The sequence below is a fragment of the Tamandua tetradactyla genome, chromosome 16 (assembly GCF_023851605.1).
Source record: "Tamandua tetradactyla isolate mTamTet1 chromosome 16, mTamTet1.pri, whole genome shotgun sequence".
Classification (NCBI taxonomy): Eukaryota; Metazoa; Chordata; class Mammalia; order Pilosa; family Myrmecophagidae; genus Tamandua; species Tamandua tetradactyla.
Window position 1 is genome coordinate 1,214,338 of NC_135342.1, and position 19,362 is coordinate 1,233,699.

A 19,362-nucleotide genomic window follows, 5' to 3' on the forward strand; every position below is an offset into this window, starting at 1 on the left:
TAAAAGAATCGTTTTTCTGGGGGTATGTATAGTTTCAAACTACCACAATTGACTACAGAATAAAAGTTTTGCGTGACCATTGTAACCTTGTTTCTGACATAAATGGAGAATAGTTTCCTGCTTCACTATGTTGATATGGAACAATTCTTGCATCCTGTAAGTGTATTTTTTATACAGTGGTCATTTTAAAAAGTTATCAGTTTGTTTACGCATAGTTGGGGTATTTTCATCTTTATTCTTAGGTGAAATTAGGCTATAGGAATAATCCTTTAAAAAAGGAGGGGGGGACTTTGAAATAACCACAACAATCAACAGTGATTTGAACATGTCACAAACATTTGGGTAAATGAGCATAATTTTTAAAAGTTGGTATTAAATATCTCACATATTAAGCTTTATTTTTAAATATATAATATGTTCCACATAGATCAATTAGGGTACTTATTAATATAAAGAACATATTTTTGGAAGATATTTATCAGTGAGAAAGATTCATAAATATGAAGAGATGAGCATTTGACTTAAGCTGCCTTAATAAAAGCAACTCACACTTGCAATTTTCTCTTCAGGGTCTTTGAACCTAGTAAATTCATCTTCTTTTAGGTGGGGACAGAATAATTCCCAGGGATTTAGCAATGAGGAATCTCTTTCCCCAGACTGGAATGTGAATTCTTGGCAATTCCTCATTTCTCTGTATTCATGGGACAGATTATGGACCCTGAAAACCTGATTTTAAAGCACCAGGCTTTAACCAACTCCTTGGCTATTATCTCAAAAGGAAGTCTAATGGTATTGTTTGGGTTGAAATATTTACTAAATGCCATTGGATGTCAATTTGTTTCCTACATTTATCGAGTAGCCTAGGAGATTTCCCTGTATGCCACCTGTCTAAGTTACTTCCATTCCCAGAAGTAATAGGTTGATGGAGCTTAATCATCAAATCACAACAACACTGATCCCTCCTGTTTACACTACAGGGTTTGTGCATCTTCTGATAAACATGATTCTCATAAGTGACTGGTCCTAGTAACTGCAGAACTATAACTGAAACAATGAATTTTGGGTACTGCTCAAGATTTGTTTTGGCACAAATGCAACTCCACTGTATGTGTTCATGGTCTTTTTCATTGATGATCTGTGTTTGACCTTATGATTTGGGCTGGTGGCTCCATGCTTAGCATCCTCTCCAGGCACAGGGAGTCAAGTCCAATACATTTACAGCATGCAGTTGTCTCCCAAACTGCCCTGAGACCAGAGCCACCCATATTGTTCTGTTCCTGATATACCTTTGTCATCTTCTCCTTACTCTCTTCCATCTTGGTACTTTATGTAACAATCTTTGATAATCCAAGCCTATGGCAGATAAACATTATTGTGCTTGTGGAACCATGTTTCCCCATATTTAGACTCTTTGTGCTCTTTAGTAATAACTGCCTCCAGGCTCTGTTTTACCCTGCTGAGATAAAGTAATTTTTTCTACATTTCTCACACGGTCCCATGGTTTTGTTCTCTGCAAAATATTAATCAATTTATTAATTCATTATGTAAGGCTAAGCTCCTGTGATGGGCCAGGCAATATTAGGTAATTTGATGGTGTAAGATATTATACAGTTCCAGTAGTCCCAGCCCTGTTACAGGTTGTAACATGAAAATCTAATTAATTTGACTTTTCTGCACTGTTCAATGAGTTTAACTACTAACATCAACCTGTTACAGAATTATAAAAACAAATGTTCAATGAAATTAAATTTTTAGCAAGTGCCGTCTTTTATAATCAATACTATTTTTTTTTTTTTTTTTTTTTTTTTGCATGAGCAGGCACGGGGAATCAAACCCAGGTCTCCAGCATGGTAGGCAAGAACTCTGCCTGCAGAGCCACTGTGCCTCACCCTAACCAATACTAATTTTAAAGATGCATATAATGAATCAATGGATCACCTAAACAGTAATTTAATTTCTGTAATTAACATTAAGGCCAGTATTAAATTGAATTAATAAGTAAGGCTAATTTAATTTCAGGAAATCTTTTACAAAGGTCTAACAATTAAACAAAGGGATCATGACCTTGTATCCAGCAACCATATTAATTTTTTTCTACATAAAAAATGTCATGGGAACACATAAAATTTCACTTCCATTTCATTCTTTAAGCTATTACTTTCATTTTCATGCCTTAGTACATAGGCTACAATCTAAACTATAAATTGACATGTCAACCATGGCATCAATTTGAGGGAAAGATGATCAGAAGCACTGTCTTAACATGACAGGGACAACAGTATATGTTTACTACTTTGCTCTATAGCTATTCCAATTATTGTGCTATCTATCTTAATACAATCTGGAGGGAACATGATCATTTTGATATTCCACAGATCATCATTTTGATCTTTTACCATGATATTATGTTCCTGAACCTGGTGAGGCAGCAAGTACCCTAGATACTTAAATGTGAAACGTGTGCTAGATGGCAGGGAGCAAGTCCTATAAAAGGATGAGATCCTGCCATAGCAAATAAATGCCTTAAGAGTCCATTGGCTTGGGACACTGTGATGGTTAGGTTTATGTGCCCAGTTGTCTGGTCAAGGAAGCACTGGCCTATCTGTTATTGAGAGGACATTTTGTGTACTTAAATCATCAGGCAGTTGGTTGCATCCATGGATAATTATATCTATGATCAAGTAAGGGGAGCATCTTCCTCAATGAGAGACATTTAATACAATCAGTTGATGGTTTTTAAGGGAGAGTGGTGACTTCAGCAGTCAGAAGAGGACTTTTCTACTTCAGCTAGCCAACCTCTCCTGGGTTGAGGAGAGTGTCAGCCTGCAGGCTGCCCCACAGAATTTGGACTCATGCATTCCCACCGTTGTGTGAGACACTTGTATAAAATCTCATATTTAAAGATATCTCCTGTTGGTTCTGTTTCCCTAGAGAACCCTAATACAGGAATGTTGAGATAACTTTTCTAAAGAGATGGGTTTCTGAATATTGCATAAATGCAAAGAGATACAATGTATGGTATGGGGAAGAATTCTTTGGATTTTGGAAGTGCTATATACAACATTTAGTCCTGCTTTTCTGACATATTTTCTGGACAATCTGTGAGGCTGACATTCTTGAGTGGGGCCTAAACAAAACAGTCTTCTGAAGGAGGTCCAGGCTACTCTGACAAAGCTCTGAATAGTTAAGTTTTTAAGAAGACTCACGGACCTGTGTCCTTTATGGCCATGGCAACAGGGCAAAGGCAATATGAGGACAGTATCATGGCTTTCCTCTCATCAAGACTCATCTGGTCAACACAACTGCTGAATGTCCAAGCTGCCAACAAGAGGCAAAAGTTGAGTCCAGGCCACAATATTGTACTGTTTCCTGGTAGCAAGTTGATTACACTGGATCTCTCTCACTAGGAAGGAAATATTATTGGGTTTTTTTTCATTGACGGGAAAGACATTTTAGAATGTATTGCCTTCTCTTACCACAGATTATTTGTTTGAACCACCGTTTGTGAAAATAATAGACTGTCTTATTCATCACTGTGGTATCTCATACAAAATTACCTACAAACATGGGATGTATGGGATACATTTTCTGGCAACAATAAATGGGATCACAACCATGGAATTCCCTGGACTTAATATGTGTAATGTTCAGAAAAAATGTGCTTGATGGAATATTGGAATGGCCTTTTGATGTCTCTAAGGAGTCTCGAGTGATTAATTTAAAACACAGGACACCCGGAAGGAATAAAATTTTGGTTTTAATTAAAGATATGGAGTGAGACAACTCTCTGACATCATATTGTCCCCTCTCAGACACAGAAAACTGGGGACTCCTACAAAAGTTGTTTAACCCTTCAAGCTGGTAGAATGCAATTCTGTTTTCAAAATATTACATGATGAACAGTACCACCAAGGTTCAAGGTTTAAGCAACTAGGTATTTTTTAATCACACAAACACGAGCAATGAGGCAAGCAGTTGCAGGGTTGGGTGACTCTGATGCTGGATACATCCATAATAACCACAAGACCAAAAATGTTCATGAAGGTAAACCTCTGCAAGCCACTTGCATGACCCATCTCATGTCCTTCAGGATGAAGTCGATTACTTCCATGTCTAAACAAGTTCAGATGGGAGAAAAATGAGGCCCCACATGGGCCAGGAGGCCACCCATTCCTTCCAGAGGTTGGCGAGAAAGCACATAAATCTGCCTAAGCTAAGCATGCTTTGGGAACTGGGACACACTGCGGGACTGTCAGATGGCAGAGGTGAAATTCCTTCTGCTACAACTACTGGCAGTCACATAACCCTGTCAAAGGCCCTTGGCAGTTTAGAAAGTGCAATACAGCTCTTGATAGCACCTCACCTGGAAGAATGAAATTAACTTTAGCTTTCACGCAAAAATGGCACAAAATGGGAGAAATGAAACTTACTAAACAAAAGGCTGCAAAACTAACCCAGACTTTTTCACAGTCAAAGGAGGGAGCCACTTACAGGGATTCGTGCCACTTCCTTATATGGGAAAAACAAGTAGGGGCCAGTGTGGCCAGAAGGTGGAGAATCAGACTCATGTGGGGTAGTAAGACCTCTCAGATAGGCTGTAACCTCTGGAGTACCCAGACACTGGAGAAAGAGGGGAAGGATCTGAGAGTGAGGTTTAGGGAATAAATGCTGTTTTCTGTTGCTTGGTACACCAGCCATATTTCGGTTACATACCCGTTCTTGCAAGACTGTAAATTGTTTTCTTTTCCACAATCAGGCGAACGTTTATTCTCTTTCAGGTATGGCTTTCTTTCTGATAACTTTGTAGATTCATCCAGGATCCGACGCTTTGGAGGAGGACCCCTAGGGTGGATGAGGGGAAGGTGGACCCTTCCGATTGAGCAGTCTCAGACTCTGCCATTGGGGGCCTACTTCTGACAGCCAGAAGGACCTAAGACCAGATGCTTAGATCTGCTGATTGTGAATGAGAAAAGGGGAAAGAAAAAGCTGCCTCACAGTGCCCAGGCAGCTCTGTGCACGGACCAAGGTAAGAAAAAAAAAAGGCTATTAAGTATTGCCGTGGTGGTCGGGAAATTCTGATGAGCCTGAGATTGAGTGTGTATGTATGAGATACGGGACATCTGTGCAAAGTGAGTGCAGAGTCCCAACCGCGGTTCTGTTCTCCCATGAGGGAAAGGGCTGGAGGTGATGAAGTGAAATGGTGCTGAGAGAGAAACCCAGACGAGATTCAGAATATACCCAGACAAGATTCAGGGTAATAAAGGCAGCTTGGGGACAAAGAAAAGGGGCACCAGTAAGGTCCCCTGGAACATTCCTCTGGATAGTCCATTAGGGAGAATGTTAAAACATTGGACCGATAGTGATCAGACCAAAGGAAAGGGGAAAACGAAAATGATTAAATATAGTTGTTACATTTGGACAAAGAAAAAAGCATTTTGCTGCCCAATATATTCTGGCCAAAATATGAGGCAGGTGAGGATGGGCTCTGTGCCATCCTCATACTTTTTACGTTAATAAAAAGAAGCCCTTCTCCAAAGAGGAGTCTGAAATATAAAATTTTACATTTCTGGGGGCTCTTGTGTGAAACAACATGGACCTATTGAGTCCCTAATTCCTTTGAGAGAAGTACCTTTTGGACCAGGAGAAATCCATTACATAAACATCCCACTGATGAATACAGAAGTAAAGGATTTCAAGAAGAAAAATCATTAATAGACAATCCAACGGGGCTAGCCAAACTGGATCAATTTTTAGGCCCTAATTTACACACCTGGTCCGAACTTATGTCCATCCATCCTGCATATCCTCTTTATGGGAGGAGAAAGGTGAATGGTGAGGAGGACGACTATGAAAGAATGGGAGAGGCAGCCCCTGCCCAGACAAGGGGTAATGGGAGCAGAGCAAAAATTCCCCAATGTACATCCCAATCAGGATAATAATGATCAGGAAAGCAAAGCACAGATGAAGGATCTTAGAGATCTCACCATAAAAGGGATAAAATTGGCTGTACCGAAATCTCAGAACTTAAGTAGGGCTTTCAAGATGACTCAAGTAAAAGACGAGACTCCCTTTGCTTACCTGCAAAGGTTGAGGGACCAGGAGAGGAAATACTCAGGAATGGACCATGATAGTCTCGTGGCCCAAGGAATGCTAAAGGTCAGCTACGTAAAGGGATCTTGGCCTAACATTCAGAAAAAGAGCCAGAGAATAGATGGGTGGATGGATAAACCAGTAGAAAAATTATTAAGAGTCTCAGAAAGTGCTTGTGAGAAGGGGAGAAGAAAAAGCTTAAGTCATGATGAGCACTTTATGACTTATCCTAAGTCATATGATGACTTAGTGGTCAAGAAAACATTAGAGACAAAGCAGGGAGGAGACAGGCAGAGGCTAGAGAAAGTCTGGGCCAGATGGGATAAAGAAGCAAGGAGGGTACAGGACTCCACAGGGTGTTATCACCTTTGCCCAAGCTTAAAGAAAGAAGGTTGGGTGATACCCCTGATGAATACTGAGGACTAGGGGGGGTCAGGGGTTCCTCATCCCAAGAGCCCACCAGGAGCATTTACTAAATCTGAAGGTGGGCCCCTAACAGGAAGAAACATTTTTGGTAGACACTGGGGCAGCTCAATCTTCTGTGAACCAAATCCCAAAGGGGACTGGATTCCAAGATAGCTCCCTCAATTTTGGGGGTAAAAGGGGAAGAATATAGAACCCTCATTCTCAAACCTACAAGCATCCGTTGGGAAGATAACCAAATTATGAGCCCCCCTGCTGTACATCCCAGAAGCTGGGAGTAACTTGTTGGGAAGGGACCTGATAGTACCCATGAGACTGGACCTGGAGGTCAGATAAAAAGGACTTCCAAGAAAAAGTATGGTGAGGGAGGGAAACGGGATGGGGGAGGGTGTTTACAGGTTCACCTTATCAAAACCAAAATGAAAAATGGAGGGGAGATAGTTTGTAAAAAACAGTATCCCATCCCATTGAAGGGAAGACAGAGACTTCAGCCCATCATTGAAGGTCTCCTTCGAGATGGGCTCTTGGAAACCTTTATGTCTCCTTTCAATATTCCCATTCTACCTGTCCAGAAAGCAGATGGCAGTTGAATGGTACAGGACCCGAGGGCCATTAAACAAATTGTTCGAGTTAGATACCCTATGGTCTCTAACCCTTATACTCTCCTTAGTAGGATTCTCCTACCATTATAAATGGTTCACTGTAGTAGATATAAAGAATGCCTTTTAGGTCTGCCCTCTGCATACAGAGTGTACAGACTTGTTCACCTTTGAATGGGAAACGCCTTTACTCGAAGGAGGCAGCAATATAGGTGGACAGTCCTACCCCAGGGCTTCACAGAATCCCCCAATCTCTTTAGGAAGGAACTTGAGAGTGTTGGAAAAAATTTCGATCCTATATGAAATTACTTTTATAGTATGTAAGGTGATGTTAATATCAGGAAAAGAAAAATAGGCAGTCGTCCAGGCTACAAAGGACCTGTTGAACTTCCTAGGAGACCAAGGGATAAGGGGATCAAAAAGTAAACTACTTTCTGGAAAAGGAAGTTAGATGTGGGAAAATGGCCAAAGGTCAGAATGTTTCCATGAAGCAGATAAGGATGCGGACCTCAGAACACCAGGTTCTACCAGGGCGGAACATTGTCCTGGCAAGAACAGGATTGTTTGCAGAAGGAAACATCTGAACCTTGTATGACAGGCTCAAGGCTAATGTCGATGTGACAGTTCTTATGAAAAACATTTTGAGAATAAACATGAAAGATATCTCCTGCTTTGAAGTTTCCCCAGTAAATACAATGAGAAAACTAGGGTCAAGCCTCTCAGTCCTTGAGACTGTGAGTCTCCTGTTCCCATCTTGAATTACTCTCTTGTGTTACTGTTTCTTATGTTCTGCATTGCTTTCCATTGGACCTCACCCACAGGTGAACAAGACTCAGCAGTTAGATACTTACGCCATCTCATAAGTGAAAAAGGAAAATAAATCCAGAAAAGAATTTAGGTCATAATTGTATTGCCTGTCCCCTGGACAAAGAGGGAACTAAGGAAGTTCTTAGGATTAGTCGGTTATTGTAGATTGCGGATAGATTCTTATGCCTCTTAAACTAAAAGGACCAGAACAAAAACTGCTAGAGGAAGAGCTTGACAAGTTAGAATGGAGGAAGGGGAAAGTAGGAGCCTTAGAAGGGCTCAAACAGGCCCTGGTACAGGAACCTGTTCTGGCTCCCCTCTCCCTTGAGAAGCCTTCCCATGTATTTGCTATAGTGGATAAAGGATCAGCCTTAGGGGTACTAACCCAGACCTGGGGAGGCCAAAGGAGACCCATAGCCTTCCTTTCTAAAATTTTGGACCCTGTCTCCAGGGGATGGCCCAGGTACGTTTAGGCTGTTGTGACAACTGCTCACCTAGTAGAGGAAACTAGGAAACTGACCTTTGGAGAGACCCTAGTGGTCAGCATTTTTCATCAAGTCAGGACTATTTTAGCCCAAAGGGCAGGGAGATGGCTGACTGATTCCCAGATCCTGCAGTAAAGGCAATCTTAATGGAAAAAGGATGACTTGGTCTTAACCACCGACAATAGTTTAAACCTGGCCTCCTTCCTTTGGAAAAGGCTTGGTCAAATGGAAGCTCTTGAACTTGACTGGACTTAGGTATCAAACCCAAGTTTAGCCCAACCTTAAATTCAAGGGAAAAAATTGTACATATATGGGTCCTCTAGGGTCCTGGAAGGGGCACAATGGTTATACAAGTGTGGACAGGCTAACTTGTAAGTAAGAGAGGCTAGTCGATTACCCAATGATTGATCAGCCCAAACTTGTGAATTTTATGCATTAAACCAAGCCCTCAAATTATTAGAAGGAAAAAATGGTACAGTCTACGCTGACTCTAAGTACACCTTTGGAAAAATTTGGGAAGGGGATTAATTAACAGCAAGGGAAAGGAATTGGTCCACAGGGAATTAATAAAACAAGTACTAACTAATCTACTCTTACTAAGGGAGATATTGGCGGTGCATGCAAAGGAACACCAGAAAAGCCATATCCTTGAGGCAAAGGGCAACAGGCTGGCAGATGAAAAGGCTAATGAGGCTTCCCTTTGTTCCCCGTCAAAGTTAATGGTCTTAGTACTCTCAATTTCCAGAGAATTTGAGGTCCCTGTATGCTCTGGGAAGGAAGTAAAGGAGCTGGGACAATAGGGACCAAGCTCAGATAATCAGGGGAGATGGGTCCTCCTGGATGGCAGAAGATGTTGAATAAACAAATAATGAGGGAAACATAAGCAGTCTTACATCAGGGAAGTCACTGGGGAGTGCAGGCCATGTGTGATCTGGTTCTTAAACATTTTGGGTATGTGGACCTCCACACCGTAGTTGAACAAATGTGTGATGCATAATTTGCCAAAAGGTCAATAAAAAGGTTCTAAGGAAACAGGGGCAAGGCAGGAAGGGAACCAGACCTCAGACCATTTCAGAGCATTCAAGTTGATTAAACCGAGATGCCCCCAGTAGGATGACTAAAATATATTCTGGTTCTTGTAGACCATCTAACAGGGTGGGTGGAGACATATCCTCTATCCTTGGATTCAGCATCAGAAACTTCCAAAATTATCCTTGAACAAATTGTTCCCCACTATGGGTTTGTAGGAAATATTGATTCTGACAACAGTAGCCACATTGAGCTGCTATGTGAAGCTTAAGTATTGCATGGGATTTCCACACACCTGACATCCGCATCTTCACAAAGGGTGAAAATAAATCAGCCCTTGAAGAAATATCCTTTTAAACTAGTCTTAGAAACCAAGTTACCTTGCACTAAGTGTCCAGCCATAGCTCTGCTAGGAATCAGAACTGCCACTAGAAAGGAATTAGGGATCTCCCTCTAAAAAATGCTCTTTGGCTTGCCTTTCCCCAGGAGAACTACAGACCTCTCTTCCTTGGATTCAAAGGGACCTCTTCCTTAAGGATTATGTACGGGCTCTGTCTTCTACTGTCATCCCTCAGGCACTGCAGTTTGCTGTCCATTAATACCAACCCAGCAGCTGGGTCCTCATCAAATTGTGGGGAGTTCAAACTCCAACCACCCTGGGAAGGACCTTATCAAGTTCTGTCGACAACTGAAACAACAGTCTGGACAGCAGAAAAAGGCTGGACTCATACCTGAGTAAAAGGATCAGTACCTGAGCTGGACAATAAGTATTCAACAACATAGCCCAATTCCTGGGAAATAATTCCAACTTTGAACCTTTTAGAGACAATAGGTGGGAGGGAAAAGAAAACAAAGGGGGGCAATTTGAATTCTGGATTTTAATCTAATATAATTAGATAGTGACCCCGGGAAGACAAGATACAATATAAAAATGAGAATAATTACACAGGCTATAATGTTACAAATTCAGGATGCAATGAGCCTTGCAAATTGGTCATGAATTTATATAACTGAAGGTTGAGAGTCTCAGTTTGATGCTTGCCAAGTAATAGAATGGAGACTTAAGAGTGTCAACAGCAATTGAGTAAGGGAAATAAGTACCTATGTCCAGAGCTGGTGGGGACTCCCAGCCCCGCTTTCCCCACCTGGAACTACATATGGTGGACTACCCAATACTGGGGGTGGACTGCAAGTGGTGGCTGGGGTTCACAAACATGGCAAGAAACTAAAAGGAAAAATGACCTTTTGTAAAGGAAACACCCCACCGAATTGTGAGGATCTTCAGTGTAACCTGGTGATAATAACTATCAGAAAAGCAGAAAGAATTAACATCACAAACTTAGGCTGGGGCAACAGGTATACTATTCCTGACAGGACATATGGAATAGTAGCGGATGTTATTGGGAGGGGCCCTCTAAGAAGATTCAGGATAGAAGTCCTCTCCCCAACACCAGCAATGCCCTCTCTGCCTGGCCCTTCTTAACACCAAGGGAGACCCAGCTGGAGGCCAGTTTCCTAATTTGCAATGATCCCAAAGCTGTCAGGATGGTCAAGGTGGAAGAATTGAAAGAAACCATAGAAACAGAAACAGGGTACGGAGATACAAATGCCTGGATAAAATGGATTAAATATACAGAGTCTAAACAAAAGCAACTATTATGCTTGTGCAACAGGCCAACCCACTGCTCTTATCATGCCCTTTCAGTAGGTCAGAAAAACATGAAGAGGAATCAAATGTATGATACTCCTTTTTCAAAAGACAACTCCTGGGAAAAAATTATAGTATGTTGTCTTCTCTTTTATATCCAGGCAGAAGAGGAAACACTAAGACCATACCTATGGCCTCCCACCTTGACCCAGGAAACCACTTTGCTTGTCTCTCTAGAGGGAAGAAAGGCTCCAGGATCTTGAGACCACGTTCTTGGGCACCCAAGCATGGACTGTGACTGAGGATAGTACTGGTAATTTCTCCATACCCTGAGTAGACCTTTGGTGATATTGTGGAAAGGGTATCCTCCAACCAGTATTACCTGAGAAGTGGAAAGGGACCTGTGTTCTAGTTCAATTGGCTATCCCATTCACCTGGGCATTTGAAGGGGAAAAAAAGAAAAAACAGCTTACTCAAGTCCTTCAACAACTGAATCTATTTAGACTGTATAGGGGTGCCACAGGGAATCCCAGAAGAATTTAAGGCCAGAAATTAAATAACTGGGATTTGAGTCATTCCTATTTTGGTGGGTCACAATTAATAAAAATGTGGGATTGGATTAATTACTTATACTCAACAAAGAGTCATCAACCACACCAGAGATGCAGTGAAAGGAATGGCAGGACAGCTAGATGCTACTAGTTGGATAGCATGGGAAAATAGAATAACCCTAGATATGGTGCTAACTGAAAAAGGTGATTGTGTTATGATTGGAAGTAGTAGTTGTACATTCACCCCCAATACAGCCCCAGATGGAACTATCACCTAAGCTTTCTTTACAAGGCTTAAAGGCCTTATCTGAAAACTGGCAGAGAATTCAGGCATTGCTAACCCCCCCTCACAGGATGGCTGGAAAGCTGGTTTGAAAAATGGAAAGGGTTGGCACTGTCCATTTTAACTTCTTTAATCAATGTAGCCAGGGTACTCACAGCAACTGGGTGTTGCACCATCCCATCTGTCCGAGAGTTAACTCAAAAACTTATTGAGGCTGCCCTAACCAAGCAAATGCCTGTTCAATACAGGGAAAGCAATTTGTACCCCCTTAAAGGGGAAGATTCCTATGATGAAGAATGTGAAAAAGCTCTTGGCAAATTTGAAGAAGAACTAGAATATGAAAACTAAAAAGGTTTAAAAGAAAGAGGGGGAATTTGTAAGAATAAAATTAAGTTTCACTTTCACACAAAAATGGCAAGAAATGGGAGAAATGAAATCTACCTCACAAAAGCCTACAAAATCAGCCAAGTTTCACGGTCAGGGGAAGGAGGGAGCCTCTGACATAGGCTTAAAGATTGGTGCCATTTCCTTATTTGGGAAAAACAAGCAGGGGCCAGGGCTGCCAGAAGGTGGAGAATGGGACTCATGTAGGTTAGTTAGATCTCTTGGATAGGCTGTAACCTCTGGAATACCCAGCCAATGGAGAAACAGGGGAGGGATCTGCATGCTAGGCTTGAATAAATGTTGTGGCTTCTTGTGGCTTGGCAGGCCAACGACATTTGGTTGCATACCTGTTCTTGCAAGATCGTAAATAAAAGTTTTTCTTCTCCACAATCAGGCAAGTATTTTTTCTCTCTCAGGTAAGGCTTTCTTTCTGACACCACACAGGTGGCACTCATGGGGAGCTTCCTCAGTATGGATGTGCATTTGCATGAGATTCCACTTCTGACTGATGGCTACCTCACAAAGATTATCTTCAGAGTGTCACTCCTGAACAACCTGTTCAACTGAACAAAGACATAATACATTCCCTGCACCGCCAAGGCCTTTCTCCAGTGTGAGCTTTCTGGTGCTGAATGATTTAGAGATGCAGCTAAAGTTTTCCTTACATCTATACTCGTAACCACAGCTATGAATTCTTCTGCGTACAATAAAATGGGAGTTTGCCTAAAGGAAATCCCACTTTCACTGCAATTTTAAGGTTTTTCATCAGTATGAATTCTCTGGTGTAAAACAAGTGTGTGTTTGCGGTTAAACTCTTTCCCACATATGTTGCATACATAAGGTCTTTCTCCAGTATGAATCTTCCAGTGCCGAGTAAGGCTTTGTCTTTTGGTAAAGGCATTCCCACATTTGTTGCACTCATAAGGTTTTTCTCCAGAGTGAACTTTCTGGTGTTGAGTGAGTTTAGAGATGCAGTTAAAGGCTTTCCCACATCTGTTGCACTCATAATCATTGCTATGAATCCTCCAATGTACGATAAGGTGAGAGCTTTGACTGAAGGATTTCCCACATTTGCTGCAGTCATAAGGCTTTTCTCCAGTGTGAGTTCTCTGGTGCAGAACAAGTGTAGATTTGCGGTTGAACTCTTTCCCACACTCGCTGCATACATAAGGCCTTTCTCCTGTATGAATTTCCTGGTGTCGAATGAGGTTAGACTTGCTGCTAAAGAATTTTCCACATTCACTGCACTGATATAGCCGTTCACCTGTGTGAACCCGCCTGTGTTCAACAAGGCCAGAGATTTGCCTGAAGAATTTCCCACATTCAATGCACTCAAAAGGCCTTTCACCAGTGTGAACTGACCTGTGTTTACAAAGGTCAGAGCTTTGGCTAAAAGACTTTCCACATTCAATGCACTCATAAGGCCTTTCTCCTGTGTGGATTCTCTGGTGCCGAACAAGAGTGTCTTTGCGGCTGAAAGATTCCCCACATTCTGTACACTTGTGATGTCTCTGTTCAGTGTGAAAGGTGGCCACAAACTCAGTGCTTTTATGGGGCTTAACGTCATTGGGAGGGACCTGGTGCTGAAGAAAGCCAGAGGTAGTTGGGAAGTCCATTTCATTCTCCCCATATGTGTAGGTCTTCTCTGGCTTGTATAACCTGCAGCTGCTCACAGAGTCTCCGTCCTCACACCTTTTGATGGTTTTCTCTCTGCTGTGCTGCTCCTGGTGCTGTTGAAGGTTTGCAGATAACAAGAATTGTTTCTCACATAACCCACATGTGTATGATTTCTGCCTAGCTTTTATTCCCTCATATTGGTCCAGGTGTAAAATGCTTTTCAAGGTTGGGCCACACATGTCATATGGGTGGGTCTTTGAGGTGCAAGGACCTGCACTAGGAGTCTTGGTCTGTGAGACTCCAAAAGAAACACTCTGCTCAGAAGATGCCTCTTCATCCTCCATTCCATACCAACAACCTGAAAGCAGAGAAATACTGATGAAATGCACACTGACTTTAGTAGGAGGGGGCAGCAGCAACACAAATGGGATGGTTTTCAAGAGAGTCAGGGTCAGACTGAAGAGGCTACTGGGCTGTAGTGGGTCCCTGAAGGTTACAGAATTGGGGAGATCTACTGAAGGGTGAGGATGCAAAGATGGAATAGTAGTGCAGGGAGGAGAGGCAAATTCTCCAATTCATTCCTCAAAAATGGCTTTCAGTAGGGTTTTGGCTACCGGTGACAGATGAGTGCTATGGAGAATGGTGCGCCCAGGCCTAGGGAAATCCAATAACTATTAGCTGGCTTTACAGCTATTTAAGAGTATGTGTATATCTCATGACACATTTAGTATAGGCTAAACTGGACAGCACAGCAGGTGAGCAGTGGAGAGGAATGGGTAAAAGGCAGCAGCCAGAGAGGTAGGGGACAGCAAGGGCCAGAAGTCAGACTGGAAATGATAAGCTGTTCAGTGTTGAGAATGGGGAAGATAGGTAGAAATGTGTGGCCACTGGTCTTGGAACCAAACAGTGGTGTAAAAGTAAATGTTGCTGGTACCATTTGAACCCAGTCTTGCCACTGTGCCCTTTTCACAGCATCCACTCACCAAGTCCAGGTTCTCTCTGGGCCTCTTTTGCTGTGGTTAGAGTCATATCTACCTGGTCAGACACCCAGGACTCTTCCCCTTGCTCCAGCTGGGTAAGTACATATGACCTGGAAGATGCCATTCCTAAGGGAAAGACAGGACAAATGAGTGGCCAGCACTGGCCCAGGACAACCACCCTATGACAGACCACAAACTATTACAAAAAGAACATCAAAAGAAGGTTTTTCAGGAACAGCCCACTGGCTCCAGAAGTAGTGACTATGTTAGTGCCTACAATTCCTGGCACAATCAAGCCCCAGAAACTGTCACCTAAAGGAAGGGGACAGAACCTTGGGCACAGGGGTGCCATGATTTTGGACAGATTCTCTAGCCCAAGAAGTGGCTAAGCCAAATGAGACCCCCAAATCCTTGGCTGCAATGGCTCTGGGCTGCTCAGCAAAAGATGGGGACACTCCATACAGCTCAGTCCTGGCACAAAAGTCCCTTCCTCTGGAAACCAGGAAGGAAGCAGTGCCCAAGATCCAGCTGTTGGAAGACAGAGAGGTGAGGAATGGGGAAAGGACGATGGGATCAGTATGTGACATTACCCAGTGAGGCTATAAGTGCAAAGTTCTCCATCATCACATCACGGTACAGGAGTTTCTGAGCATCATCCAGGAGCCCCCACTCATCCCGCGAGAAGTACACAAACACGTCCTCAAAGGTCACATGGCCCTGCAACCATGGGACAGCAAGGTCCATGAAAAGCCTTTCACCAGAGGACTCCTGGTCTCTCCACCCATCACAACCCCCTGTTCCCCCACCTTTCCAGGTCCACAAGTCAGAGGAGACACCAGGCACTGATGCCAATGACCCTCACTCTTAACCTAGAGATCCCTAATGTCAGCTCACTGCCTTCATAGGCAGGTGAGTGGATAGATGCCATCTATGTTCTGAGCCTGGCATGTAGAGTCCCACCCCCTTCTGCTAGCCAACTCTCCTGGGGTATCCCCGATACAAACCTGGGCCCTTCTCATTAAGCCCCTAGTAACAGCATCCGTCAGCACTCACATGAACTACAGCAGCAGCTTCTTCCCTGGTTTCCCTCTGAGAGACTAAATATATGAAAGGATAATGACCAGACCATATATGAAAATAAAATTCTGGGGATGCAAAGGTAGTTCACTGGTAGAATTCTTGCTTGACATGTGGGAGACCTGGGTTCAATTTGTGACCCATGCACTTCCCCCAAAACAGCCAGAATTCAACAAATGGTGCTGCAATAACGGGATAGTCACATAAAAAGAATGAAATGTGGTCCCCAGGATACAAAAAAAAAAAAAAAAAAAAAAAAATTCTGACCCACAGCCTTGATCGCAATGGGGCCAAAGTGATCAGGACTTGTAAACCAATGTTCAGCTTCCCTAATTTTTGCCCCAGTTTTTCAATTTAGGACTAACCAGAGAAAGCCAAATACGCTGAAAGACAAATCAAGTTTGCAGATGATGATTTATTATGCACACTAAAAGTTTTGCTGCAACAAGGAAGACAGAACACTTGCAAAAACAGAATCAGCTTCAAGTTTCTGGAGATGGCAAGTGATTTTCATAGATATAAAAAGAAGTTAACTTGAACCCTACTGATTGGACAGAGGTTTATCCATCTAGTGGTGGTTTTAAGGTAGCTAGACTTTTTTTGATTTTGGGCTAAACATAACTAATTAGAGGCTTGGCTGGCAATCTGGGTCAGCCACCTAAGAGGATTTCAAATTTCAAAAGCTTTCATGAAAAAACTCAAGAGGGCATTCAAAGAGGAGGCTGTTTTTTGTGGTGGTTGTTTTTTGCCCTGAGGGGACACCTCAGGACTTTCCCTATACAATTTTATCACATCCCCTAACCGCACATAGTAAACATGCCTTTAGCTTCCCAAAACCAACAACTACTGCCTATCAAGGCATATGATACCTTCGGTTTTTTTGGTTTTTTTTTCTTCTCATTCTAAAGCTTTCCTCACTCCATTCTACATGTGAACTTCTGTGAAATGCAAATGATAGTGGTTGACTTCCTTGTTACTAGACAAAGACACTGGATTCTTTTGCCTGCGTGTTCAACTGACCAATTTCTGAAACACAGGGGTTTCAAAGAGAGAAAAAGTTTATAGTTAAATGTGAAGCAGGAGATCAGATAGCCTATCAGCCCAAAAATCTGTCTCTCCAAATTGTATAATTTTGATCATTTTATAGCTTTAAAAGATGGGCAGACTTTAGGATAATGACTACAATGGCCCCAAATAATGTAATTAGAGTAATTTAATTATTGAGCACATGCAGACTGATTACATGCTTAGTCACAGAATATATGTAAGAAAATAGTAGCCTTAATACGATGATGGGTGTGATTTTTAATATTATAATGAGGAATAGGTCACATATAGGTTAAAGACTAAGACTCTGCATGTCAGGCAGATCCATTTTAGTTAGATCCAGTCTTGGTGTTCAAGATAACTTTGGACTTGGGGTGGGTTAGTTCCAGGCTGACCCAGGACCTTTCATTAATAAATATTAGGGGCTGTCTTTAGTAATGACAAAGTCTCTAATAGTTAAACAGCAACAATAAAAAACTGGATAAATAGGTACAAGTGAGGTCAGGTTTTCACAATCACAAGGCCACCAGATTAAGTCTACACAATCATTATCAGAGATCAAGGTAGCTGGATTAAACTTCTTGTCTAATATAACAGAAAGTATAAAAGAGTGTCCATATAATTTAGTAATCATTAAACATCACTTAAGTACTAACTACTTAGTTAACACCCTTGCTACAGCACGCTCTGAAAAAAGAGCCTGTGCTTGGTTTCATGGAGGGTCATTTATTTCCACACCTGCCTCCACATTAACTCACAGTCTGTTCTCCACTCTGCAGCCAGAGGAATCCTTTAAGACTATGTCAGATAATACCCCTCCTTCTACTCCAAACACTCTACGGCTCCTACCGTAACCGAGAAGTTAGGGTTTAACAAATGATATAAAAATATTCCTCTTTCTTTCTGGAATGTTAGAGGAGACAGAAATGAAATATCTGAAATCTCTGTACAGTGACCCAGTTGCCTGATCCCTGAGAATAATTGTAAAAGCCCTTATTTTGTGCCTTTGTCTGCTTTTTTTTTTTTTTTTTACTTCTGTAAGGACAAACACTCTAATGCTAACGAAGGAACTAGAGTCAGTTATTAACTAGTTTCAGCCCCAATTTCACATCTTTACATCTGTTAACAGTTTCTGCTTACTCTTTGCTATTGAAATGGTGTCTCCTTTCCTTTAGGCTTATACTTTTGAAATAATTGTCTCCCTTTCTGCTTAGACTTGCTATTTGAAATTATATTGACGTCACCTTCCCTTGTTAGAATTTATAAAAACCTTGAATTGAGTTGTGTGGGACAGCCAATGGAGGCTTTTGACTTCTTGGAGCATGAGTGCATCAACCACTCAATGGGCACAATAAAGAGCACACTGCCTATTGTACAGAACTATGTTCACGAGAAGGCAGCAAGTTCTTCTGTACTGAAGGATTTTGCAATTTGGCAGATTCCAAATGATTCTTATTGCAAATACCTGAAGGACTGGGAAAGGGAAGAATTCCAAAGAAACAAAAGTGCCACTGAAGAGGACAATCCGGATGACGATTACTCAAGGCAACAAGCAGCTCGAGGAGCTAGAAAAAAACAATTGCTTTAGCAAAATCCTAACTGCTAGCATTATGCTGAAGAATTTTCTAAACCTTCATGAACTAGCTGAGCTTAGATTCAAGGATGGGCAGCCCAAAATCAAGTGCAACTGTCTGTAAGTACAATACTTTGGTAAATATATCAGATCATGGAGCATGGCATGCCACAGAGGAGCAAGGAAGAGAGCATCAGAACAATTGCTCTGGTAATGGAAAATAAATATACCCTGAAATTTGAAAATGTATCTGGATGTGTCGGCAGTTTTTGTAAGCAACAAAAGCAGTAGAACAAATGGCCAACAGCTACCTGAAAAGATGCTTAACATCATTAGCTGTGCTGGTCTGAAAGGATGAATGGACCTAGAAAAGCCATGTTTTAATCAAAATCCCATTTCATAATGGCAGAATAATCCCTATTCAATACTGAATGTTTGAACCTGTAATTAGATAATCTCCCTGGAGACGGGATTAATCAAGAGCTATTAAACTGGATTAGGTAACGACATGTCTCCTGTACCCATTTGGGTTGGTCTTGATGTTTCTGGAGTCCTATAAAAGAGGAAACATTTTAGAGAATAAAAAGAGATTCAGAGAGAGCAGAGCAGAAAGACATAGCCATGAGAAGCAAGAGTTCACCAGCCAGCGACCTTTGGAAATGAAGACGAAAAATGCCTCCTGGGGAGCTTCATGAAACAGGAAGTCAGAAGAAGCTAGCAGATGACACCGTGTTCCCCATGTGCCCTTCCAGATGAGAGAGGAACCCTG

The 19,362-nt window shown here is 42.0% G+C and overlaps 1 protein-coding gene across 1 annotated transcript in view; it reads right to left on the bottom strand.

The window, feature by feature from the left end:
* Positions 1-3,737: 3,737 nt before the first annotated feature.
* Positions 3,738-19,362, bottom strand: part of LOC143658530 (zinc finger protein 671-like) — a 526,356-nt gene continuing 510,731 nt past the window's right edge. The window contains exons 3-5 of the mRNA XM_077130561.1: positions 15,487-15,613; positions 14,900-15,022; positions 3,738-14,274 (exon numbers count right to left, since the gene is read on the bottom strand). Of these exons, the coding sequence (XP_076986676.1) occupies positions 13,052-14,274; positions 14,900-15,022; positions 15,487-15,613 (1,473 nt within the window). The 3' untranslated portion in view covers positions 3,738-13,051. The remainder of the gene's footprint in view (positions 14,275-14,899; positions 15,023-15,486; positions 15,614-19,362) is intronic.